This window comes from Neofelis nebulosa, chromosome 6 (genome assembly GCF_028018385.1).
Source record: "Neofelis nebulosa isolate mNeoNeb1 chromosome 6, mNeoNeb1.pri, whole genome shotgun sequence".
NCBI classification, from domain to species: domain Eukaryota; kingdom Metazoa; phylum Chordata; class Mammalia; order Carnivora; family Felidae; genus Neofelis; species Neofelis nebulosa.
In genome coordinates, this window is record NC_080787.1 from 131,725,444 (window position 1) to 131,752,321 (window position 26,878).

General features: G+C 36.0%; 2 protein-coding genes across 2 annotated transcripts; one reads left to right on the top strand and one right to left on the bottom strand.

Annotated features, from left to right (window-relative positions):
• Positions 1-1,917: 1,917 nt before the first annotated feature.
• On the bottom strand, positions 1,918-19,900 carry NMBR (neuromedin B receptor). The gene is made up of 3 exons (XM_058735473.1): positions 19,270-19,900; positions 6,299-6,647; positions 1,918-3,247 (listed from the first exon to the last, which is right to left on the bottom strand). Exons 1-3 carry the CDS (start codon positions 19,689-19,691, stop codon positions 2,846-2,848), a joined length of 1,173 nt encoding a protein of 390 aa, XP_058591456.1. The 5' UTR covers positions 19,692-19,900; the 3' UTR covers positions 1,918-2,845.
• A 5,024-nt stretch (positions 19,901-24,924) lies between these two features.
• On the top strand, positions 24,925-25,188 carry LOC131515488 (translationally-controlled tumor protein-like). The gene has a single exon (XM_058736174.1). The coding sequence runs from the start codon at positions 24,925-24,927 to the stop codon at positions 25,186-25,188; it is 264 nt and encodes an 87-aa protein (XP_058592157.1).
• The last annotated feature ends 1,690 nt before the right edge of the window (positions 25,189-26,878 follow it).

A 26,878-nucleotide genomic window follows, 5' to 3' on the forward strand; every position in this document is an offset into this window, starting at 1 on the left:
CTCTCTCTGCCCCTCCCCTGCTCTTGCACTAGCTCTGTTTCTCAAAAAATAAATAAACATTAAAAAAGTTTGCATAGATAATCCTCAACCTGTTTTTGTTTTGTTTTGCTTTTTTAAATTTTTTTTAACGTTTATTTTTGAGACCGAGAGAGACAGAGCATGAACGGGGGAGGGGCAGAGAGAGAGGGAGACACAGAATCAGAAGCAGGTTCCAGGCTCTGAGCCATCAACCCAGAGCGCGACGCGGGGCTCGAACTCACAGACGGCGAGATGGTGACTTGAGCCGAAGTCGGACGCTTAACCGACTGAGCCACCGAGGCACCCCTCCTCAACCTGTTTAATTTATGAACAGAGTTCTGAGTTTTGACAGATTCTCTAAACTTCAGGGCTCAACAACTTTAAGAGAAAGTTTGATTTTCAGTAATAATAGTAACCAGAAAGAAAAATTTTAAATGCAGCCAATAAAATAAAAAATAAATAAAATAAAGTAAAATAAAATAAAATGCACCTAAGAGTTTGATAATATTGATAATATTATATAATCAGGCATATAATCAGGCATATAGCTATTTTTAAAATTCTTTAAAAGAGGAAAAACTGAAATTTGATACTATTATTACTCCATTAGTGTCATTACATAACATTTTTAACAAAATATGTATAAATAAAAAAAAGTTCTAAAATATCTCATGAAAAATGTTTTTAACTCATAAAAAACAAATCAGATAACAGATTATATAAAAACATTATTCACTTAAACTTTAAATCTTAGGACTTTATAATTAAGATGTATAGATATCCCTTTAGCTTTATATATACATACATATATATATATATTTAGTTTCATACATATATATATAGCATATGTATCTTGTAATATATATGTATATATCACAAACTAAAAGAATCTTGCAAGATATATTTGCATATACCTTGCAATCTTTCCTAGATATACTTCTACTCTCATCTTAATACTAGCAAGGAGAAAGATTCTGCATGGACCAAGGATTACCCTTGGTTCTTTAGATTTTAATGGATGAGGCTTGAAAGACTCAAAGATACTCAGAATTCATGTAAAATTGGTGTGTAATATTTTGCACCTTTCTGATGAGTGGATTGACCACCTTTGCCAAGGTTAAGAACAAGTAATCGAGATAGAAGAGAGTTACAACTGAGTCGTAAAGGAATAGTGGTGCACGCACCATGGTAAGGCATCTGGCTTCAGATATCACCTTCCCCACAAGGCTGTGTAACTCCTGTTTAACTTTCTTAATATTCCTGAGCCTCAATTTTCTAATCTATAAAATAAAGATAATGACAGCACATATTTCAGAGATAATTCCATGAAGTGAAGAAAGCCTAAGATTGGAGCTCTGGCAATGTGTTTATGTGATCGGGTAAAATTTATAAAATTTACTAGTGTATTTCTTTAATAGACATATTCCTCAAATTGTGTAACTTTTCATACCCTACCAAATTTGATATTTCTCAGGGTTTATACTGAGTACTAAATTAGATATATAAAATAGGTAAAGCTTTAGGATTATGCCTAGAATAAGGAAAACACTTGATTCATGTTCATTACCATTATTATTATTATCATAGGTAATTTGCTTGTGTTTATTTTTCCCATTACTGCATACAATTATTTCACATCCTAAATAGTACAGCTTAAGGGTGTTTAAGAAAGAGCTCAGCTATGTAATATAATAAGAAAATACAAAATATTAAAAAATAAATCTGTAAGTACCTTTGGAAAAAAAGAAAGAAAGAGCTCAGCTAATTTGTAAAGAGAAAGAGTATATTAATAATTTATATTAGTATATATACTATTAATATGCTTTATAATAACAAATAATTATAAAGTATATATATTAATTCAGATGTTAGATTTACTGATACAAATCTGAGAAAGGGTAGCTTTTAGAATTTAATCAAGACCATGCTTGCATTTTAGAGAAAACTTTAAGATGGTAAGTCAGAGGAAACTGTGGTACTATGCCAAATAAACTTGCTTAAATGAGATTTCACACACTTGTTAGGTGGCTATTGTAAGAGAAGACAAGTAAGTGACTGACCTCACCAGAATTACATTAATCTTCTCATATCTATACAGAAACATCGAAATGTTAAAGGACTTAGAAATGTATACACAAATGGCCATGCAATTTTCTGAATCATCATTTTGGGACATATGATACCCATTTTACATCCATAATGTAAAATCATATTCATATGATATCTATTTTACTATTCATAATCAAATGGCATCATACCTTTTAATCACATACCTAAAAGTTACAGACATAAGCTATCTCTATAAATTATGATTAATCACACAAAGAATCACAATAAATGTTATTGACTTGTAATTAAGCTCTACCTTCTGAATTTCTATTTTATTTAAATAAAGGAGATATATACATGCAGTGGTTATGAATAAAATTCACCAGGGAAATATGATTCCTTTTTCAAATAATAAGAATTTGAATATTACCATCACTGAATCAAGTCAATATAGGAATACATTTCAAGATAAAACAAACTTAAGATAAATACAGTAGAGTTGGCTCTAACAACAGCTTAAATCCTGAAGCAATATTGATTTATACACAAATAGAGCTTCATTTGAATGACTTTTAGTGTGAGATATATATTTTTCAAGGCAAAATCCTGTTCAGAGAAGAATGCTAGCTGTGTTTGTCTTGCCTTTTCTGAGTCAATCATGAAATCGCCTGATGAACCAGCTGAGCAATAGTAAGAATGAGAAAATTGTTTCTTTCTGCTCTGCTCCATAGAGATAGCAAGGTAAGTTCTTTCCAGGTAGTGAGTTGAATGGCTGAAATCACAGTGTCATTTCCTGCTTCATGCTGTTCCCATTTAGTAAAATAGAATTGGTCACCACGTTCTTAGCATTGCTTTTCAGAGATGTCATACGCACTGCAGAAGAGCTGAGAAGGTAGCTCGTTGATCTCTCTTGATAGGACTTCCTCCCACAACACAGCTGGCTATTGAAATGCCTCCTGAAGCTTTCACTGAGTAGATAGAGAGCAAATGGATTGACACAAGAATTGCAAAAGCTCAGAACTCGGGCAACTAAGGTGACAATCATGTGGCCTAGAGATGAGTCAATCTCATTATAGTTGAAAGACCTATATATGTAGAGAATGTGATTTGGAAACCAGCAGAAGACAAAGCAACCCACAAAGACCAGCACAATTTTAGCCAGACGTTTCCGTGTTTCCATCTGCAAATACAAGCAAACAGTCCCTTTGGTTAAAATGAAAATGGAACCATCAACATGAGAAACATTGTGCAAAAGAAGTGAAACTTACCATAGCATGCAAATGCATCCCAAAATACAAAAACTATTTTCCTCAACAAAGTGATGATTTTAACAGTTTGACAAAGCTTGTTTTGGTCACTATGCTCTTTCCTTAAATATATTTAGCAATATGATTTTAAGCGTATATGGAATTTAATAAACAAAACAGATGAACATACAGGAAAGGGAAAAAGAGAAGGAGGCAAACCATAAGAGACTGTTGATGACAGAAAACAAACTGAGGGTTAATGGAGGGAGGTGGGCAAGGGATGGGCTAAATGAGTGATGGGTATTAAGGAGGGCACTTGTGATGAGCACTGGGTGTCATATGTAAGTGACGGATCACTAACTTCTACTCCTGAAACCAATACTATACTATATGCTGACTAGAATTTAAATAAAAACTTGAAACTAACTAAATAAGTAAATAAAATAAAATTATTTGACAGCTTATGTGAGACCAGATGATAAATTACTAATAAATGGCTATGTCTTCAAGCTAAACTGTGACCTATAAAAACTCTCTTTTTTTTAACTACTTTCCTGTTGCTGAAGTCTTATTGTGTTCACTTTAAACATTAATCATTTCTGTTTGTATTAAATCCACTGAATTAATGAACCACAAAATACATTCGGTATTAGATTTTGTTTAAATCAGGGTAATTGAAATAAAGCATGACTTTTTAAATCCTTATTAAACACACACACAAACACCCACACAGACACACAAACAAAACTTGAGATTTCAACTTCTGACTCACATAAATCAAAACCATCTGACATAACTGTCAATCCTATAAGTATTAACTATGTTAGATTACCTTTAAAAATAAAAGTACATTTTCTTTCTTTTCGTAAACTTTACATACTGTGTTTACTGTTTTATAGGAAACTCTTCAGGAATGTGATAAAGAGACAAAATTCAAATATTGGACATATATCTCTTCTAATCTAAAAATTATTTTCCAATATGTAGAGTTCAAGGTTTAGCTCGTATTTGTCTTACTTGTTTAAATATTTAAATACGGCAACATGAGTATGAAAACTTAGTTTATCAAAAGATATTGATAAGAGGCAAAATGATATATTCTGGGCTAAAACTACTGGTAGTCAACTAGAACATACCAAAACTGGAAAGGTTTACAATCCAAACATAACTGGTATTGGGGGGTAGTAGTGAGTGGTGATGGGGGCAACAAAGAAAGGTGCAGTAAAGAGGAGGAACGACAAATGCTGTTGTCCAGATGTATCCCAGCGGCATGAGTTAAGCAACTTGACTGTAAGATAAATGTGAAATTTATATTACAAAGCAGTGTCCACACTAACAGGTGGAGTATGGGTGGAAGAATTTCATGCCACTCTGTGTCTGGAGACACACAGGCAGGCCGTCAGCACTGAGATTACTTCTCAGCAGATATCAAGCCCCGTTACCCAGCCAGGGTTTATAAGTCCCAATAGAAAACTCACAAAACACAAGGCAGAACTAAGGCCATTTAAAAGAATAAAATAAAAGTGGAGGTTGGAGGGTGGGAGGAACTCAGTTTTAGAAAACAAAGCAAAAACTCACATACCCAAATTGAGATACAATTTGGATCACAGGGCAAAGGAAAAAGCACAATGAGTCTATGAACTGGATTTTTTTGGCTACCATGAGGCTAGATATTTATTTTTACTTACCTATCTATGTATCTATTTATTTATTTATTTTAAAGTCTATTTATTTTGAGAGAGAGAGAACCAGCGGGGCAGGGGCAGAGAGAGAGAGGGGGAGAGAGGATCGAAAGTAGGCTCTGCCTTGACTGCAGGGAGCCCTATGCAGGGCTCACACTCACAAACTGTGAGATCAGGACCTGAGCTGAATTCGGACACTTAAGTGACTGAACCTCCCAGGCGCCCCACGATGCTAGGTATTTAGATAATGAATGTATTAATTTATCTAACAACTATTTTAATGATTGGTTGATTTTTTAGCTTTCAAAAAAGATGTGGATCTCTGATTCTGATGGTCATCAACAAATAGAGGTTACCTTCCATGCAAGAAACCCTTCCAGAATCTGCTGTTGCTGAAGTGTGCAAAGCCCCAGACTGTGCCTCCAACTACAGCCCAGCAAATTTTAATGATCCGCCATTCAACTTGCCTTTAACTTGGTGAAGGACACCCATCATATCCCTGTACCCACAGAGCCTTTTGGAAGAGGTTCTTCGCTAAAAATTGTGTACACAAATGCACAACTTGAAACTGTCCCACTAGAACAATATTTCCATCTCTTTGTGGATTAACACAACTGGTTTTACCTTAAGTTAGTATCTCTGAGTATTTTCTAAGGAAGAAAGACTACATAAGGTGCATACTGTAATTTTTAAATTAATATATAATTTTTATAGGAAAAGTTATAATGTTGAGTTAGAGAAAGTACAACTTCGGCATCAACCACCTCTTGATCACTCCCACCTTTGTTCTCTACCTGCTGTTCCTCACCTTTGTTCTCTACTTTCTGTTCCCAGAGCCCCATTCTGGCATCCTACCAAACCTCATCCCCCAGATCCTAGGTCCTTTCCTGATGAATCCTTGTCCCAGACTTTCTGTCATCCTTAATGGGCTAATGGGAGAATAGACAATAATTAAATAAATTTATAGTTAATTTTCTGGTTTATCATGTTGTTTTTTGCATGAACATTTGCTGGTAAGGAAAAGCCTTCAAAGACATTAAATTTTAATAGCTGTAGGCCCAGATGGCAGATACGCTGGACCTCAGTGGGCTTTTACAAAGCTCTGACATGGCCACATACTGGAGATGCCCTCCCCTCCTCCTCCCACCCCAACATCTCTTCTAGTTCAGGCTAATGCTTGTGCCAGTGCCCTGGGATTCTGTTCTAACCATTCACGGTATTGAGAACCCATGCCATAGAGCAGCAGACAGCAGTTATTGCATCTGACCCACACACCCGCACCCACACACCTAACAAGCTTACCTGTTTTTTGGTATGTTCATTGTATTCTCCAGGAAGATTATGTGCACTTTTAATTAAGGTCTTTGCAATATGATAATAATAAACGCTAATAATAGCAAGTGGTATGAGGAAATAGACCAAGAAGATGAGCACTGAATGAATCTTTGGGTGTAATTCATCCGTCTGAGGGTAGGGTACACACGCCGTGAAGCTGCCATTTTCAACGCCCTCAATTCGCGTCACTTCCGAAAACACGGCTTCCGGAAGTGCCAGCAGCACAGAGACCACCCAGATCCCCACCACCTTGACGCAGGTCCACAGCAACGCCCGGGACGTCTGGATGTCCATGGGGTTGACGATGGCTCTGTACCTGGGAAGACAACATGACTCATATTACTCTCTTAGAAAAATGTAAAGGAGAAAGAGGAAGGAAGGGAAGGAAGGAAGGAAGGAAGGAAGGAAGGAAGGAAGGAAGGAAGGAAGGAGAGATCCTACTGGCTGAGAGAGAGGTGCTAAAACTCTGTTATTCCCTAGCTGTTTTGCAGTATATGGAAAACTGAAAATCTCTGATGTCTGTCTACAAGACATTCCATAGCTTATTAGCACAGAAGACGGAGAAAGGAAAAGATTTTAAATTGTCATTCCCCAAATTCCATTAATTTGCTTACCTCTTTTGCAAGTATTTTTCTAAATCACACATAGTACAAGTATCATCACTTATTGAATATTTTCATTTTTTTTTCATTTAAATCACTGCATTTTCAAAAAACTATCACTGCTATAATTGCAATAATAGACAGAAACCCTAAAATATAAAATGTCTACAAAATAATGTTACCAACTTCTATTTTGCTGCTCTTCACCTTCTGTGACTTAGTCTCCCACTTTTTTTCCCTAAGGGCGTTAGTAAACCTTAAAGACTGGGATTTTCTCCATAATTCAATCATAAGAACTGAAAGAACTGAAGATGAAATAACATCCTGTCTTTGCAGCTGAAATTTATTTCCTGTTGACACCTCATGAAAGCCTCTCTCTTCCTATATAACACCATCATAATGGTAAAGGAACCACACTCCAGGACACAAGGGCTTAAAGAATATAAACAGCTAAGTCAATCACACACTTTAGGGTAATCATAATGCAAACAAACAAAATTATATGTGAACATCAAGTTATTTATATTTTTCTGAAAGTATTTCAGCTTATAGGACACCTAGGAGGTTAACCTGACACAGTAAAAAATTATTTTAGTCAAACAAACCTGAGCCATTTTCTTAACTCTAATATCCTTTGGAAAAATCACTTAAGGGCTTTTTCTTCATCTGTAAGGTGGGGATAAAAACATTTTTCTCAAAGTTTTGTGATAAAAAAAAAAAAAATGGAGAGACTACCTATTACTGTGCCTGCCAATTAGCAGATACTAACCATGCCATGACTCTATACCTTCTCCTTATTTACAGTTGATTGAGAATGCTGTTCTAAAAATTCAGAATACTTCAAGCAACAGAACAAGCAGATAAGGTCTGAGGTTCTGTAAAGATGTTTCCCATTGCCCGGAAGAGAGAAACAGCTCCTGGCCTCAATACCTCTCTGAGGGGAGCCTCTCCTTCTTCTTCCTGATTTGCATCAAGCATCATTCCCAGACCCTCAATCAGAGAAAGACAGTTTGCATTTTGATCTAGAGAGTCTACCCCTGTATACCAGGACACATATAAAACTTAAAGTAGAGCAACAGCAAAGGGCCTCAACCCCAAATTAAATAAAGTAGCGAACATACTGCATTTGTTTCACCTAGACTTTGCACGTGACAGAAGAAAGTAGGCATGTGTTTCCCACCCCCCCCCCACTTCTGCTTAATTACATGTTCAGAAGAAAGTAAAAGTCGAATTACAATCGGTAACTAGAATTAGCTGTTTTTTTCTGTTTCTTTTTAATGTTTATTAGCTTAATACATTCAAAGAGGTGGGGTTTTTTGTTTGTTTTGTTTTGTTTTTAATCAGAGAACACTAAGAGCCTGTAAAGAATAAGAAAAGCAGGACCTGATTTCATTTCAGGTCCTGCTCCTGAGTTGAACCAAATTTCATATCATTACCTCCATATGTCTAAGAAATGTCCTTCTGCCACTATCTCCTGAATTAAATATTGTAGACATTTGCTCTTGACATCCTATTATGGAAGTTTAAGATTTTCTTTCTTATATACTTCTATCTCTCCCATTACCAACTTCCTAATTCAGTAAATTATATTAAATGTTTATAAAATAGTCACTAGATTGCTATTATGACCAACCAAATGTCTCTTACTGTAGAATTAAGTAATATATTGTTTTCTTTCCTAAACATGTCTTCGATTTACCTACAGTTGCTACTTGATCTTTTTTTTGCATAATTTTCCCTGTACCTGAATTTACTTCTTTCTGTTTTTTTACCACCTTGCTTTATAATTGGAGTCTCAGCACTTGAATCTAATTCCTCCTTCACTTTATCAAGCTCATCTCCACCTTCTTATTGGTTTTACTTTCTAAGATGCTTTATTAGCCTTAGCGTCCATTCTTTCTTATAATTTTTTTTTATTTCCACCATTAGATTTTTAAATGTGTTTTTCAGTTTTATTTTGAGAGACAGAATATCCCAAGCAGGCTCCACATTTAGTGTGGAGTCCAATGGTGGGCTCAACAACCCTGGATCATGACCTGAGCTGAAACTAAGAGTCAGATGATCAACTGACTGAGCCACCCAGTCAGTGGTCCCTCTGCTATCATATATTTAATTTCTAGAAGTTCTTGTTTTGCAAGTGAATAGATAATTAGAAGAAACCATTCCCTTTATGGATTCAAGTAACTATATTTTAGTATCAATATACATTATTTTCACTTGTAGATTCACGTTTTTCTTTTTTCATGTTCAGATATGTCTCTTTGCCTTTTTTTTTTTTGGCATTAATTACAATGATGTTACTGGAATTCATGGAAATATAATTAAATCAGATTTTTAAACAAACCAAAAATGAACCAATACACTTAAAGATATTTATTTGGTGGTGTGTTTGCTTAGCTTCTTTATGCTGGAATTTCTCCTCAAAAGTTAGGTATCTACTACCTCCCAATTCCTATTTAAGATCAAAGTGCCAAAAAGCCGATCGCAAATTCTTTTATACGTAGAGGAGATGGAGAAAGAGCAGGGAAGTTTTGGGGGGTGATGGTTACCAAAAATTAATCAATTAACTAGCCTTCCTTGTTATGTTGTCAGAAAACTCAAAGAATATTCTGAACTTTCCTTTGTGGACTAAAAAGGAGGAAAACATCACTCCCCTGTTCCCATTCCCACCTTATCTCTAAGCACATAAACAGAAAGCATGTTGGGGAAACTGCAAAGAGGAAGGGAAGTTATACCTCCTTCATTGTAATAACCTTGCCAATAACATGCCGCTAACATTGTAATAACAGAGCTGTAGCAACAGCTCTTGGATTCTTGGTTTAGGGGAAGTAAACCTAGTGGGAGTGTAAGGAAGGGAGAGAGAAGGCCTTTTCGACAGGTACAGTTCTTAGCCATGTCCTGCAAAAAAGGGAAATAAACTTTGGATCTTCTTCTAAATGATATACATTTGCTAGAAAGGGGAGTACTGACAATTCCATAAAGCTGGAAATTATAGTTTAAAGCAACAGATTAGTGAAGCATCAATATTAGTCCTTAACCGTGGTTTATAACTGTCAGAGAAGAAGGTTTACACCAGTGTTTCATGTGCATCTTTGAAAGGATAAAAGGTAAAACAATACAGAGCAAATATGGACATGTTTAATCATCCTTTATTTAAAAATTTATGAAAATATAGGAATGAGGGGTGTCTGGGTGGCTCAGTCGGTTAAGCGTCTGACTCTTGGTTTTGGCTCAGGTCATGGTCTCACATTTTGTGGATCTGAGTCCCACATTGGATTCTGCACTGACAGTGCGGAGCCTGCTTGGGATTCTCTCTTTCTCTCTCTCTGCCCCTCCCCCCCTCAAAATAAATAAATAAACATTTAAAAAATATAGGAATGAAACAGTCCGTCAGTACGAAAACTATCTCATTAAATTTAGTAGCATAATACATATGTGTGAAAAGTTATGTTTGTTTTCTTTTAGATAGTCTTAGAAAGGTATCCCTAATTGAAAACTTAAAAAATAATGAATCAAAAGGGATTAAAGAAAACACAATCACCATTCATGTATTAAATATCAATAAATACGTATGCTTCTTCATTAATTTCTGTTTTGAATCTTGCACTTACCATATCTGTATATAGTCTAAATTTAATGTAAGGGATAATGAAATGTCATTGTATTAAAATACATATAATGAAAATTAGATCAATTTTAGCTCATATAAAGTCATCTCAATTTCTCAAAATCTCCTTCTACACATTTCTGCACACATACTAGTTAGACTATCCATAATCTTTTTTTTTTTTTTTTTGCTTGTCATTCCTTCATTTATAAGAGGCCAACAAAGAGTTTAAATGTGAACATTCTGACCAAGGAGAGAAAGATATCACAGAAGCAAGAGAAAGAGGAAATTTCAAAAAGAAGTGTAGACCTCTGTGTCAAATGCTCCTTAAAAATAAAAAAAAAACAAAAACCTCCTTTGAAACTGGAGCCTATGTCTTACTCATTGTTGTATCTAAAGTGCATAACAATGCCTGACCCATAGTCATTTCTCAGTAAACGTTTGTTGAACTAATAGGGAAATGTGGTCCGAGCAGCAAGGAGATTGCTTATTAAGACAGTTTTGGTAGAGTGGGATGGTCATCGGGTATTAGGTTGAGATGAAAATGATGTCAGGGATGGAGACAAAGTCTAGTGATGCCCAAGCTGGATCAATATTCAGAACCACCTAGAGAGCTGAAGAAAGATAGAGTCTTAGGTGTCTCTCCAGACTTACACATTCTCTAAGATATAGAATGTGAGGCTCTACATTTTACTAAGATTTTCAAATGGTTCTGAATATAAACCAGGTTCAGAAACCACTTTTCAAGGAGATTGACTGTGGCAGTAAGCATCTTTATGCAAGACCCCTGTGAGCTTGTCTGGTGCAAAGGACATATGTTCAGCAGTAGAGTTTCCAGAATCCAGCAAAAGTTCAGCATTAAGAACTAGACGCCTGCCCTTTATAATACGTCACATCATGTTTTAAAAAGTATTTATAGCTCACAGCAGTAAAATTTATTCTGAATAAAATTACTAAATTTATTATTTAAAATATCTATTCATGATCATAGAACAGAATGTCTAAAATGATAATCTTTTAAAAATAATGTAGTAAGTGGGATGTCATCTTGGAAAAAATGAAAAAATACTGGATTCAATTACAGAGGGCTCAGTAATTCCATTTGACACAAATGGATCTACCCTCTGGCCAAATCACTTTGTTCTTAACCCACTAAAGTGTGTGACTTAAATGACACATGAAAGTCTCATGAGAAGGGGAATGACAATGACAAGTCATGTTGATGAAGGCAACAGGTTGGAACTAGCCAGTCTATGATTAAAGGAATTGGGGAAGGGCTATAGAGGGTAGAGAGATCACCTTCATTAATTTTACAATAGGCTCATTTTTCACCCCACTTTACTGCCTATTATCTAATAATTAGCTGCATATGTGAATAAATATTGTTTTGAATTAATGGGTCACTTGTCATCCTGACACATAGATGACATAGCAGGAGTAGGTACACAGCAACCTGCTGTTTATGTTAATTATGTTAATTATGTTCATGTTAATTATGTCATTTGATAAAATAATCCTGTGTAGTAAAATTGATCGGTGTACCCATTTTACAGAAAAGCTCATTGAGACTATGGGATTAAGTGATGTTGAAATAACCACAGAGGCAGTAGGCAGATGACTTAGAATTCACACAAGACTATCTTGTGACTTCAGATTCTATATTTTTTCAGCTATGGCACATCACAGAGAATACAACTGAAGAATTAAATTCTTTACCTCTTCTACCCATTTTCTCTTAAAATGTGATTCTTTTCCAAAAATTAACTTAAATCACAATTATTAAAATTTCATTTTCAAAATATTCTTCTCAAATTTCCACAAATGATAAAAGTAAAGAAGCTCTACATTGAAAGTTGAAAAAATATTCTTGTTTGTTTATTTTAGAGAGAAAAAGAGTGAGCAAGCACATTCACACACTCAAGTAAGTTGGAGGGGCAGGGAGAGGAGCAGAAAGGGAAGAGAGAATCTTAAGCTCAGGTCCATCTGATAGAGATGTGGGGCTCCATCTCATGACTGTGAGATGACCTGAGCCAAAATCAAGAGTGGGACGCTCAACCGACTGAGCCACTCAGGAATCCCTTGAAAAAAATATTCTTAATGAAAATCTGCAGAAGAAAAAAATCAAAACTTAATTGCACATATATTAATGAAGATAAGGACTTGGGATAAATAAATGTTTAATGTTTATTCTTGTTCCCCTTGAAGATCCATGAATAACTGGAAATAGAAAATACTGCCTGGCACATCAATAAATCAGTGGCTTTCACAAAGATGGGCTATGAGCCTAATAGCATTGAATATTTTGTATCAATAATTAAAACAATAAGTTAAAAGACAGTTCATTAAGCTTGAACCTAACAATATTAAGCTCGGTCATCACTTTGGAGCTTGGACTGAAACTGAAAATAACTTTGGTCATACAGAAACTAATAAGAATACAGGCATAAAAACAACAAACAATTAAAAAGGGAAATGTAATGAAGACGTGTATCTTTTTGTATAGAAAAATAAACAAATAAACTTTCCAAATACCAAAGTTGTCAGTATATTTGGTATGTGGGTGGGTTCTCCATAGAGCTTACAATAATCTACTGGTTACATAAATATTATCTAAAACCTACATACTATTTCACAAGTAAAAGTAATAATGGAAAGTAAATACACAAATATAGCATATAACTATCTCGTACTGAATATTTGATCAACACCTTCTAAAAGAGAATCATCTACAACCCATATCAGCATCAACTTTTCTAGAAATGCACTAAGTAAAAGTAAGGACTAACTAAAAAACTTTAAGTAAGAACTTATTGAATGGAATATTACACAGCCATAAAGAATGAGATCATGCTATTTGTGACAACATGGATGGACATAGAAGGTATTATACTAAATGAAATAAGACATATGAGAAAGACAAATAAATACCATATGATTTCATGCATGTGTGGATTCTAAAAAACAAAACAAATGAATAAAAAAAAAAACAGAATCAGATCTACAAATACAAAGAATGAGCTGATGGATGCCAGAGGGAAGAGGGGTGGGAGATGAGCAAAATGGATAAGGAGAGTGGGAGATAGAGGCTTCCAGTTATGCAATGGAATGTCACGGGAATAAAAAGAACAGCATAGGGAATATAGTCAACGGTATTGTAATAGCATTGCACAGTGACAGATGATAGCTACACTCGTGGTAAGGATAACAAAACGTATAGAGAAGCTGACTCACTATGTGCTACACCTGAAACTAATATAACATTGTTTGCCAACTATACTCAAATTTTAATTTTTTTTTTAAAAAAAGAGCTTGTTGAGAATGAAAAAATAAAAATGCAATTGAAACTATTAAAGACCTTGGAGATCGGTCAATCCTCCTGAGGAATCAGCAACCAAAGGACCAATGTAAATCCTTATGTTTGTTCTTTAAACACACAAACAGGAAGTGTACTGGTGGGACAGCTAACAATAGGGAAAGTGTTGAACGTCACTGACTTCCTGGCTCAACTGGAGCAGATGGCCCCCTATTTAAATGCACCACCACAGGCAAAAGACTGACAAGGTACACCGTAGAGAGTGTTTCCACTGAGAAGTGGACCAAATAGAATCAGCGTAAGTGACTGAAAGACTTGTTGCAACGTGGAGGACAGTGATAGAGCCCCAGAGACAGAACTCACCGTTCAGCTGCCTCACCAATATAGTGTCTCTTCTCCTCTTTGGGCCTTTCTCCACTCAATACTCAGGGAGGGAAATAATAGGATCCTATCTACAGTCCCTTGGCTCTACAGTTGAAGACATTATTCTTATTTTGCAAATGAGGAAAATACTGCCTTATGAGCATGTGTTTTGCACTATTTTATAGTCTCCAACTAGAACATTGGAACCTAACAGACACAGGATTAGCACCCACATGTCTGGGGCATCCCTCCTTAGTTATAGTGTGTCCCAAAAGTTTCAGACCAAGGTGCATGAATAATCTTCAAAAACTATAAAGTAGTACACAAGTTATGGCAATAGTATGAATATTGTGAGAATTACACAGCCTCTCCAATGTCTCAGATTCCTTCTAAAGAGAAGGAGAAAGGACATAAGCTAGAAGCATTTGAGACTAATGAATAAAAGATATCTGAGTTATTGGAGTCAAAGATAGCAACTTTTATTTAACAAAAAAAACCATATAAATTCAGATTAAAAACTGATAAATTAAGTGCAGATTTCAATTTATCCTGTTTTATGACTACATAAAAATAACAGCTGAGCACTTCTTATGAAAAAGTATCCTTTTTGCATTGGCAGCTAGAAAGTTCACAAACACGTGACTCACATTTGTGACGGTATAGGTCACCTTATAATCTTCAACTTTTATTTTTCCTCTCCCTGGATTTCCTCCCTTTTTTATATCTGTTGTGTGTTGTTTGTATCTTTGTTTTTAAGCTCTCTTAAATTCTTTTTGGAACAAGTTGAAAATAAAAAAAGTCCTTGCTCTGGTAAAATGGGTTATCTGTAGGGTGAGTGTGGAGTATTCTCTTAGGTAGGTACGGCCAATCTGAACTCCCCAGAAGAGTTTAGAAACACACTCTAAGTGCTAATCTCAGCACCGAGAAGTAAGGGCTTCTCAGCATACTATCCAGGGCTCCAGACCAAAGAAGAAAACATCCCCACTGGGGCCAGCTGGTTAATCAGTACCTGAGCTTCACTCAGGAGTTTTGGTGAAAACCCAGAAAACAGATTATGGCATTCCCTCCCATCACTGGACTAAGACTCATAAAAATGCTTCTGAAGGCCTTGGGACTGTTAGATCCACAGTGTACATTTGATCTGTTTCAATATTTTAACAAATAATTATACCGAAGAGAATATCTGTTTGCATTGGTGTAATACCCAAATAATGTTAATGATTCAGGTTCATCATACCTAACAGAACTAGCTTAGTTATGGAATTAAATCTGAGTATCCTAACTTGCAACTAAAAGCTTGAAATCATTAATATGTTAACACTTTAGTTAGATTTGGCAAAAAATTATGTTTGCATTCAATCCAACATTGGCTATTCAATACCAGAAAAACCACATAATCTGATATATTAAATTAATATTAATTGCATTTTTATTATTTTATAGGTTTTTAATATTTAATTTAAAAATGCATTTTAGGGGCGCCTGGGTGGCTCAGTCGGTTGGGCGGCCGACTTCGGCTCAGGTCATGATTTCGTGGTCCGTGAGTTCGAGACCCACGACGGGCTCTGTGCTGACAGCTCAGAGCCTGGAGCCTGTTTCAGATTCTGTGTCTCCCTCTCTCTGACCCTCCCCCGTTCATGCTCTGTCTCTCTCTGTCTCTCTCTGTCTCAAAAATAAACATTAAAAAAAATTTTTAAATAAAAATGCATTTTAATTAACAGTTGTATTTAAAAAATAAGAAGAATTGATGCCTAGTTTTACATTGGTAAATACATAAAATTATTAAGTTTATAGTTCAGCCCTAGGAATCTGGGAAATTTTTCCTCTAAAGGGAAGAGGAGAACTCATTCTCAAAAGTTATTTGCATTTTAATTAGGGGTTTTTAGAGGCCAAAAGGTCTTCAGGAATCAAAGAAATTCTATCCTAAGTTTGGAAATGAAGCCACTGTAATAGATAGTGATGGAGATACCTGTAAGCCAACCACAAACAAAGTATGTTTATGGGATCCCACCTGCCCAGTATCCCAGCGTGTGTGTGTGTATGTGTGTGTGTGTGTTTGTATGAAAAACTGTTAAAAACATAATACCACAGAGAATATGCACATGCCTTTAATCAGCTATTTCATGTGAGCAAGCAAACAAGTACATTTTCAAAATATAAAAAAAATCATCAAGATAAAAGTAGAAAATAAACTAAAACCACCAGACTCACCATCTCGGATGGGGCCCTGTCTCTCCTCCTCCACTGGGGTTATGAAATGCCCCTGAGGCACATCTACAGTGGACACAAAAGACCTTTCCTACGGATGTACCCGTTGAAACTTCTCAAAAAAGCTTGGCAATTCAAGGAATAATAATCTCAAGAACCAAAAGTGTCACCCACCCAACACTTTGGTCATATCGAACAAGGTGATTTAAGCCCCAAGGTTGATTCATAAATATTTTATTTCTTATTTCAGTCTCTGCTCTCCGGTGATGCTGTCATTGATGCTCTATAACACTGAAGTCCGCTTCACATTGGGATGTGCTTTCTGAAATAGAATGATCTTCCTGTTTCTTTTTCTACATCACAGTGATTTCTACTTCTATACTCTATTTTCTTAAGGAAAGACATTGAAGCCATCTAGTGAAGATAGGATATTTGGCTTAATGAACAATTGAATTTGTTGCTTAAAAAGTTTTCCTATTGCCACTACCACTGCTTAATTTTGAATTTTTATGATATTCTTTCCTTTTGTTGAATCTAATGAATCAGCTTTCAAAATCATTGTTCCTTTTGTACTCTTGGGTGCTTTGCTTTAGATTGAATTTTTCAGTCTATTTACCATTAAATAGGAAAAATCATTAATAATTTCTTAGGCTCAGAAAAGTAATACTGTGGCTTAATGATAAAGAGTATGGACTTTGAATTGAGCTCAAATGTTGGCTCCATCACTGTGAGATCGTGAAAATGTTGCTTAATTTCAAGGCTTAGATTTCTTCACTTTAAAATAGTAATAATAATAATGCCTGCTTCATAGTATTGCGAGGGTAATAAACTCACACACAGAAAAGCACAGTGCTAAGTACAATTAGTCCTCTACTTGTTTCCAAATTCACAGGAAATCCAAACATTTGGTGAGATAAAATGGGAGGAGATTAAATACTTATCAACATTTGATCACTACGTTCTGGGAGAAAAATAGAAATGTAGACAATATATAGCAGAACGTTTCCAAACCACTTTAACTGACTATTGGAATGTATTGGGTAATTTCATCACCAGTGATTCCAGTTCCTTAATTTATATTTCCAAAACACACAACGTAGAATATGGACGAAGCAGAAGAGGCGACCCACCTTTCTTTATCCTTATTAAAGTATCCACGCTGCATTTACAAAGTACATGATATATATAACAAAGCAAAAAGGTCAGTAAATACATGAGTAATTGCATGTTCTCAGACCTTGGTCAGAGCCAGCCAATTTACCTGTGGGTCTCCATGACAATAGATTGAGAAAAATGGCATAAAATAAACTCTAGCCCTGGATCTTGCTGCTAGCAGAAATCAAAGCACAGTGATAGTAACTTTAACTATTGTATTCATAGCTATTCAATATGTTTTATTCTAATTATTAAGTAGTATTCTTTTAACTTTCTAATTAAAATGGGTCCTATAAAGAGGAGCAGCTAAACTAAAAAGTCATATTTTAATTACAGGGTTCAAAAAACTGTATAAAAGGTAATAGAAATAGTGTCATCTTAGCAAAATGAGGTACATATAATTTACCCAAAGGCACCCATTTTTATAGGAATGTGGTTTTAGAAAGAATATGACACAAACTAAAAAGTCAATAATATTTGGTTTAAAAAGACAGAAGCTCTCAACTTGCCAGTGATTGTTGTCTTTCCTTCAACAAAGATTAACTCTTCAATGTCAGAGTGATGGAAGGGTATTAATGCAAATACCGGGACGCTTAGATGGAGTCATTTTCCACTCATAATATGTAAATTGAAGAACAGGAGTGCATCCACCACCTTAATCATCCAAGTTCAATTGTTTATCTAAATAGCTTAAGTCAACACCCCATCCCGAAGAGAATTAAACCAGGGCTCCATGAACAGTTGCCTAATAGGACATTTTGTCCGCACGCCCATGCAGACATTTCTCCTGCTTAAATGCGGGAAAGCATGATGATAGAGAGACTGAGGGAGAGGCATGGTCCAGCAGTCAGCAGTCCTGGATTCTCCAGCCTGCCCTGCCAACGGGATTCACTTTCCCTGGGCCTCAATATCTTACCTCAACACCTAAAAATGACATGGTTGAACTTAGTTGGTCTGCAAGGTAAAATACTAGACATGTCTCGCCTTTAAAATATGTGAAAAGCAGGTTTGATATCAAATTTGTATTTTTACACCACCATTTTAAGATACTAAAATTCAGTACCTACCTGTTTGCAGGGGAGGGGGATCACTTAACTTGAGGCATTAAAGCAAGAATGTGTAGTCAACTGTCTGAAGAGCATTTACTATTGTAGTTGTTTGACTTGGAATAAATAACAGAATTTGGTTAATAAGTATAAATGATGTTTCCCCATATTTGAAAAAAAAAAAAACTCAACATCAAACACTTTCCTAATATTAAGTTAGACATTCTTACCTATTGACTGAACAAGGAAAGTGCACTTGTAAGATTTTAGGACACACGGAAAGCTCCTACGTGATGGGTGCCCTGTTGCCCAGTTATTCTATAGCTTTTCTATGAAATAGACAGTAAAGATTTTCAGAGTGTGTGCAGGGGAGGAGGGAGACTAGGCTATGCAATTTTAGAACTACTTTCAAACTAACACAATGTTAATTATTTTTAAAGGAATATTGTTCTTATATATATTTTTCAAGCTTCACAACTCAGTCCGTTTTTAACTCCTTTTACACCAGTTCCCAGATACACTCTCTCTCCCTCTCTCCCTGCCCACCTGCGGGCTTTCCTTTCTCCCTCTCCCCACCCCCCCCACCAGGGGCACCCCTGCCCCTCTGCGCCGCTTTTCCAGGCCACCACTACCTGCGCCCTTACCTGTCGGCGCTGAGGGCGGTGAGAGTGAACACGGAAACCCCCACCGAGGTGAGCTGGATGACCGGGATCAGTTTGCAGCCCACCTTCCCGAACATCCACTCGTCAAAGAAGTAGCGCGAGGCATCCACCGGGACGCAGGTGAGCAGCAGCATCAAGTCCCCGGCGGCCAGGTTAGAGATGAAGATGTTGGGGGCGCTCCTCATGGCGCTGTTGCTCATGAAGATCTTCACCAGCATGATGTTGCCGAGCAAGCCCACCGCGATGATGAGCAGGTAGAGGGACGGGATCGCACAGCGGATCGCGAACTTGGCGCTCGTCCCGTCGGCGGCGGCCAGCAAGTCCCCCTCGGACACCCCGGGAACGAAGCCGCTCTGATTCGCGCCTGCGGTCTGGGAGAGGTTGCAGAGAGACTTGGGGGGCATGTTCTTTCCAGGACAGGCCGCTGGGTTTTCATGCGCCCAGGTGCCCTGAAAAGTGCAACACCCACTTGGCCTTAATCAGTTTCCCTCTCACGGGGACAAGTTTACCGTCTGGGGAGAGCGAGTCACGCTGCCGCGTCCCGAAGAGGATCGGGCCTTGGGGAGAAGTCTGCCCACGCTTCGGGGCTTCACTTCTGGAAGGGGCACATGGCTTCTGCTGGCTCCGAATTAAAAAAAAAAAAAAAAAAAAAAAAAAAAAAGCAGAGCAATTGCGTCTTCGTTCCAGTCTTCAACGGTGTGTTCCCTTTCACAGAGGAACCAGTCCTTTTGTGAACAAAGATTTTTTCCCTCCGGAATTAAAAAAAGTACCTGCCGGACAGTTCGCGGGGAGGGGAAGAAGTCACCTTGTCCTTGCCCAGCGATCCGCAGGTGAAACCCTGGGGGCGGCAGGCACTTTGCTTTTTGCACAGTTTTGCTCTTGTTTCTGTAGTGCCTGCCGTAATGTGCGGAATTGGAGGGGATCTGAGTCCTCTCTCGCTCACTCTGCGCCCCTACATAGTTACATCCTTACCCGCCTCCAAGCGGGAGGAGCCCCAATTTGCAATCATCAGGATTCAGGGGCTGAGCTGTCAAGGCCTTGGCACTGTAACACTGAATTTAGGAAAGAGAATGAGTGACAAAGGACGGAATAAATGAACGGAATTCTGCAACCCCCCCCCCACACACACACACACTCTCTTCTTTTCTGATCCATTTTTCTCACCCCAAAGATGGAAACTCTTTCCAACAGCTGCGTATTAGTTTTAAACATATTTACTGAAATATAGCATGCATAAAGTACACAGTTCTTAAATGTACAGCTTAATGTAATCACCATTCAGAACCTACAATCTAGCTGCTATCTCTTGAAATAACCACTATTTATTCTACCTTTTATCATCTAAGATTAGTTTGCTGCTTTTGAGCATCCTATAAATGGAACCATAAAGTGTTTAATCTTGTGCCCAGTTTCTTTCAGTTAACATTGCATCTGTGAGACCCACTCATGATTTTGTGTGTAGCATTTTTTCATTGTTGCATAGTATTCCAGTATAAATATACCCACTGTATTTATCCCTTCTAATGAAGACATTTGTATTCTCTATAGTTTTAACTGATTTAGACAATGTTTCCATAAATACTCTTTGCCTGTCTTCTGGTGCATATTTGAATCCACGTGTAGATTTCTACGTGTAGATGTCACAATGATTGAATATGTTCAACTTTAGCAGAAATGGGAAATTTTCCAAAGTGAATTCCGCTTTTTTTTTTCCTTCTGGAAACTTGCTGGACGATATCTATTAAGGCTGAACATACATATGCCTATGATTGGGCAAGGCTTCCCCTAATACATCCTTGATATATATGTAATACACTATTTTTTAGTTTCAGGTGTACAATAGAGTGATTTAACAATTCCATATGTTAGTCAGTGCTCATCCTAATAAGTGTACTCTTTAATCCCCATCACTGACAACGTTGCTTTAAATAGGGTGTTCCTAAAATCAAAATGACTTTCCAAATTCACACTATCTGAGTTTAATGTAATCTTCTCAGAAGTGGCACAGTTCTGAAGTGAGCCAAATAACACTCTTCATTAGGAAAAACATTAGGCAGGTTCTTGGTAATTAAAGAAGAAAATTATGTGATAAAAAGAAAATTAGTCAAGAACTACCTACAATGATGTAGCCAGAAGCTAATGAAATGTGCCAACCCATTTCTAAAATGTACACATTTTTTTCAGATGTTTCTGACCAAGAAGAGCATTTAATTATCGTAGTTCCATTAGACAAGTTAAACATTTGCACTATAATGAATTGTATGTTTTTTAACTCGATTACAAGTCTTTACTATACTCTTCTTGGATTTCATTACTTGAAATAATTTGTTATTAGGTTAAGTTTGGCTAAATAAAATAACTTTGGATATATGTATATAAATCACAATTTTTATAAGTCACTTTTATATATCATATATCAAGGCCATTCATATTACTTATTTCATGTCTCTAGGAATTTTATCTTCAAAGTTATTTAAATTTTGTCTTTTAACATCCAACCTTATCGTGTGAAGTAAATTAACTACTAAAGCAATCTTCTACATTATGAACTCTCTCACTTTCAACCTGCAACTATCCCATTTTAACCTATTTTATATGAAAATATATTATACTCTAAATTGCTCTATGAATATCTGTATTCTCCTCTAATTGTGTCTGTATGATGCTAAGCATTCAGATGAAAAAAATGTGTACTCTAAAAATTGGATTAATAAATATCTAATTGCCTGACATTGTAGAAATGAGGCATCTTGATCACTAAATTTTTGCACTTTAAGTGAGTCCATATGTATTAACTCAAAATCTTAGGTTCATGGGATTGGAGAGTATAAAGAATGATTTAATAATGATAGCCTTACTGATATTTTACTAAAATGTTATGAAGTTATTATTTGGATATATCACCAACTTATATTTAGGTGTAGGGGTATTGTCTCTTTTGTATAGAATCAATACACATCAGAAAGACATCTACCAAAGGGACATATTTTTAAATTATAGTCAGTGCTTTATACATCACATTAGGTTCCTTAGAGTCATATCTAATTTAATGTTTGTAAGTGTTCTGTGAGATACATATTTGAGTCTTAATTTAACATACGAGACAATCAAAACCCATAAAGGTAAGATAACTTGCTTAATTTTCTAAAAACTTTGGTAAAACGGTATTTTGATGTTTATTATATATGCCTTCAAAGTCTACTGTATCTCTTTGTAACAAGAGAATAAAATTGCATGAAAAAATGTGATTTCTATATAATTGAAGGACACATTTTAACTGAAGTATTCAATGTTTATAAAATATATATTATACATTTCATTTCCCTGAACTGAACAAAATCTATTCAGAAGTATATGTAAACATTCCTTGTTGTTTAAAATTCATGCAAATAAGCTGTAAACCACAACCAAAAAAAAGAAAGAAATAAGTCAATGAAAACTAAGCTAATAATGATACAGATGCTACAACAAGTAGGTAAGGATATCAAAAATGTAACCAAAACCTTACACCATGTGTTTGAGAAGGGAGAAGAAAACATTAGCATTAACAGAGAAATGACTATAAAAAGACATATATCAAATTTCCACAGGGGAGGGGCGCCTGGGTGGCTCAGTAGGTTAAGCGTCCAACTTCAGCTCAGGTCACCATCTCGCGGTCCGTGAGTTCGAGCCCCGTGTCGGGCTCTGGGTTGATGGCTCGGAGCCTGAAGCCTGCTTCCGATTCTGTCTCCCTCTCTCTCTGCCCCTCCCCCGTTCATGCTCTGTCTCTCTCTGTCTCAAAAATAAATAAACGTTAAAAAATTAAAAAAAAAAAAAAAAAAAAAAAATTTCCACAGGGGAAAAAAACAATGTCTGTGATGGGAAATATTACAGGATTAACAGCAGGCCAAACACTGCAGAAGAAAAGATTGGTGAACCTGAAATATACTAATAGAAGCTACCCAAAATAAAATACTGACCTAAAAAAAAAAAAACTGAAAAAAAATGAACAGAGTATCAACACACTGTGGGAAACATTTAGTGGCCTAACCTTTCTGTAGGTAGGTCCCTGAAGGACAGGAGAGAAAGATTTCAAATAATGGCCCCATATTTTTCCAAATTTGATGAAAGCAAATCCCAGGCAGAAGAAAGATGAAGAAAATTCTACTAAGAAGAAAAACTGGAAGCTTTCCCACCAAGATTAGGAACAAGGAAAAGATATCCTCTTTCACCACTTTTATTACACATTGTACTGAAAGTCCTAGCAATGTGATAGGACAAGAAAAGGAAATGAAAGGTACACTGATTAGGAAGGAGGAAATAAAACTGTCATTATTCAAAAATGGCATGATCATTTATGTAGAAAATCCAAAAAAAAAAAAAACCCAAAAATCTGCAACTAATAAATGATTAGTTGCAAGGTTGCAGGGTATAAGGTTAATATACAAAAAATCGACTGCTTTTTTATATACCAGCAATGAATAAGTAGAATTTGAAATTAAAAATGCAATACCATTTACACTAGCACCCCAAAAATAAAATACTTGCACAAATCTGACAAAATATATGTAAGATCTATATGAAGAAAACCATAAAACCTTGATAAAAGAAATTTTACGAATAAAGGAATAAATAAATGGAGAGATAATCTTTGTTCATGGATAGGAAGACTCAATATTTTTAAGATGTCACTTCTTCCATCCTTGATTACAATGCAATGTCAATCAAAATCTTAAGTTAATTTGTGGATATTGACAAAATGAATCTAAAGTCTATATGGTAAAGCAAGAGACCCAGATTATTCAACATAATATTGAAAAAGAACAAAGTCAGAGAACTTACACTACCTGACTTGAAGACTTACTATCGAGTTACAATGACCAAGACAATGTGGCATTGGCAAAAGAATAAACAAGTGAATCAATGGGACAGAATAGAGAGCACAGAATAGACTCACGTAAACATAATCAACTAATCTCCGACAAAGAAGCAAAGATAATATTTTGGATAATACATAATACTATGGAGCAAAGATTGTCTTTAAGCAAATGGTATTGGAACGACTGAACATACACATGCAAAAAAAAAAAAAAGCATCAAGACACAGACCTTATACCCTACACAAAATTAACCATCAACCTAAGTGTAAAACATGAAACAATAAAACTCCTAGAAGATAACATAGGAGAAAACCTAAATGACCTTGAGCATGGCAACAATTTTTTAGATACATAAAAGAAAGAATTTATAAGCTTGACTAAATTAGTGAGTCAAAATTACATACTTCTGTACTGCAAAACTACTGTCAAGAAAATGAGAAGACAAATCACAAAGTGGGAAAAAGAAATATTTCTAAATCATATAGCTGGTAAATGTTATTCAAAAATACAAACACTTAATACTCAACAATAAAGAACCAAAAAACTCAATATTAAATAGGTAAAAGAATCTGGACAGCTTACCAAAGAACATGTACAGATGGCAAATAAGTAAATGAAAAGATGCTCAACATAATTAGGGAATTACAAATTAATAAACAGTGAGCTTTTCCACACATTTCCCCCTCCTCCAGTATGCCCTTCTGATTGCATCCCACTTACTTCCAGCTCTGGGCTCATGCTAAGCTAGCACCACCATTGACTCTCTGCAGCCATTGTCATGATCATCTGCTGGGACCTCATCAACCATGAGGTCTGTAAGACAGAGAGTAAGACTGATGACTCACTCATTAGTGGAATTGCTTTCACTGGAGGCCCTGAGGACAAAGGTACTGGAAGCATGCTAATTGCTGATGTTGATATTGTCATGAACTATCACTTGCAAGAAACCAGAATCACAACAGAAAGCTACGAGAAGCACATCAAAGATTATATAAAATCAATCAAAGGCAAACTTGAAGAACAGAGACCAAGAAAGAGTTAAACTGTTTATGACAGGGGCTGTAGAACAAATCAAGCACATCCTTGCTAATTTCAAAAACTACCAATTCTCTACTTATGACAACATAAATCCAGATGACATGGTTGTTCTGCTGGATTACCATGAGGATGGTGTGGCCCCATATATGATTTTCTATAAGGACGGTTCACATGTGACAAAATGGTAACATAATTGGCTGCTACTTTGGATGTTACTGCCTGTTGCCATAATCGGCTGCTGCTTTTCATCCACACAATGCCAGAACTTAGACAAAGGGAACGTTAACATCTTGAGTTCTTCATTTATTCTGTCCTTGATTTATTTGAAGCAGAGGGATTGTTTTTAAGCAGAAGAAACATGTCATGTAGGCTGTCTAAAAATAAAATGCATTTAAATTCAAAACAACAATGACAACGAGATGCTACTACATGCCTATTAGAATGGCCCGAAATCCAAAATACTGATGATATCAAATGCTGATGAGGATGTGGAGCAACTAGAACTCTCATGTATTTTGCAGCTGGAAATGCAAAATGAGACAGCCACTTGGGAAGACAGTTTGGACTTCCTTATAAAACTAAATATATTCTTATCATAAAATGTTTCAGTTGTGCTTCTTAGTATTGACTTGAATGAATTGAAACATAAATCCACACAAAATCCTCCCTAAGGAAGTTTATAGCAATTTAATTCATAATTGCCAAAACTTGGAAGTATACAAGATGTCCTTTAGTAAGTGGACATATTAACTATGGTGTATACAGACAATGGAATATTATTCAGCATTGAAAAATTAGCTATCAAGCCAAGAAAAGACCTGGGGAAACTTAAATGCATGTTGCAAGTGAAAAAAGCCAATCTGAAAAGACTACGTGTTGTGTGATTCCACTATATGATATTCTGGAAAACACAAATCTATGGAAACAGTAAAGGATCAGTAGTTGCCAGAGGTTACCTTAGGAAGGATGCAGAGAAAAGGAGGCAGTGCACAGAGACATTTTGGGGCAGTGAAACTACTCCATATGATATCATAATGGTGGATATATGTCATTCATTTGTCAAAAGCCATAGATGTTCCAAAGGTGAAGTCTAATGTAAATTATGGACTCTTGGTGATAATGATTTGTCAGTATTGGTTTGTTAGGTATAAAAAGTGTACCAACCTTTGCAGGACATTGATAGTGAGGCTATGAGGGGAGGTAATGTATAGAAAATCTGTAATTTTCAATCAACTTGTTTTGTGAACTTAAAGCCACTTTAAAAATTGCTCTAAAAAGTAGGGGCGCCTGGGTAGCTCAGTCAGTTAAGTGTCTGACTTGGGCTCAGGTCATGATCTCATGGTTTGATTCGTGAGTTCGAGCCCTGTATTGGGCTCTGGGCTGACAGCTCAGAACCTGGATCCTGCTTCAGATCCTGTGTCTCTCTCTCTGCCCCACCCCTGCTTGCACTCTGTCTCTCAAAAATGAATAAATGTTAAAAATAATTTTTTTAATTGCTCTAAAAAATAAAGTATTTTTTTAAAAAAGATAACTATGATAAAATCATATTTAGTTACTAAGGTGCTGCATTTTACCTAGACATTTATGTCTATAAGAACTCCTTGGTAGAATTATCTGTTCTACATTTTAATGTCAAAAGAAGTCTTTGGGGGATTGTTCTTGCTTTTTTTTTTTTTTTTTTTTTTTTAATAAAA

Excerpts from the sequence above, each read along its gene's own strand:
- NMBR (XM_058735473.1), bottom strand. The coding sequence starts at position 19,691 with ATGCCCCCCAAGTCTCTCTGCAACCTCTCCCAGACCGCAGGCGCGAAT. Across the intron at positions 6,648-19,269 it reads ACCGCCCTCAGCGCCGACAG|GTACAGAGCCATCGTCAACC; the intron begins GTAAGGGCGCAG and ends TTGTCTTCCCAG. Across the intron at positions 3,248-6,298 it reads ATGAACATACCAAAAAACAG|ATGGAAACACGGAAACGTCT; the intron begins GTAAGCTTGTTA and ends TTGTATTTGCAG.
- LOC131515488 (XM_058736174.1), top strand. The coding sequence starts at position 24,925 with ATGATCATCTGCTGGGACCTCATCAACCATGAGGTCTGTAAGACAGAG.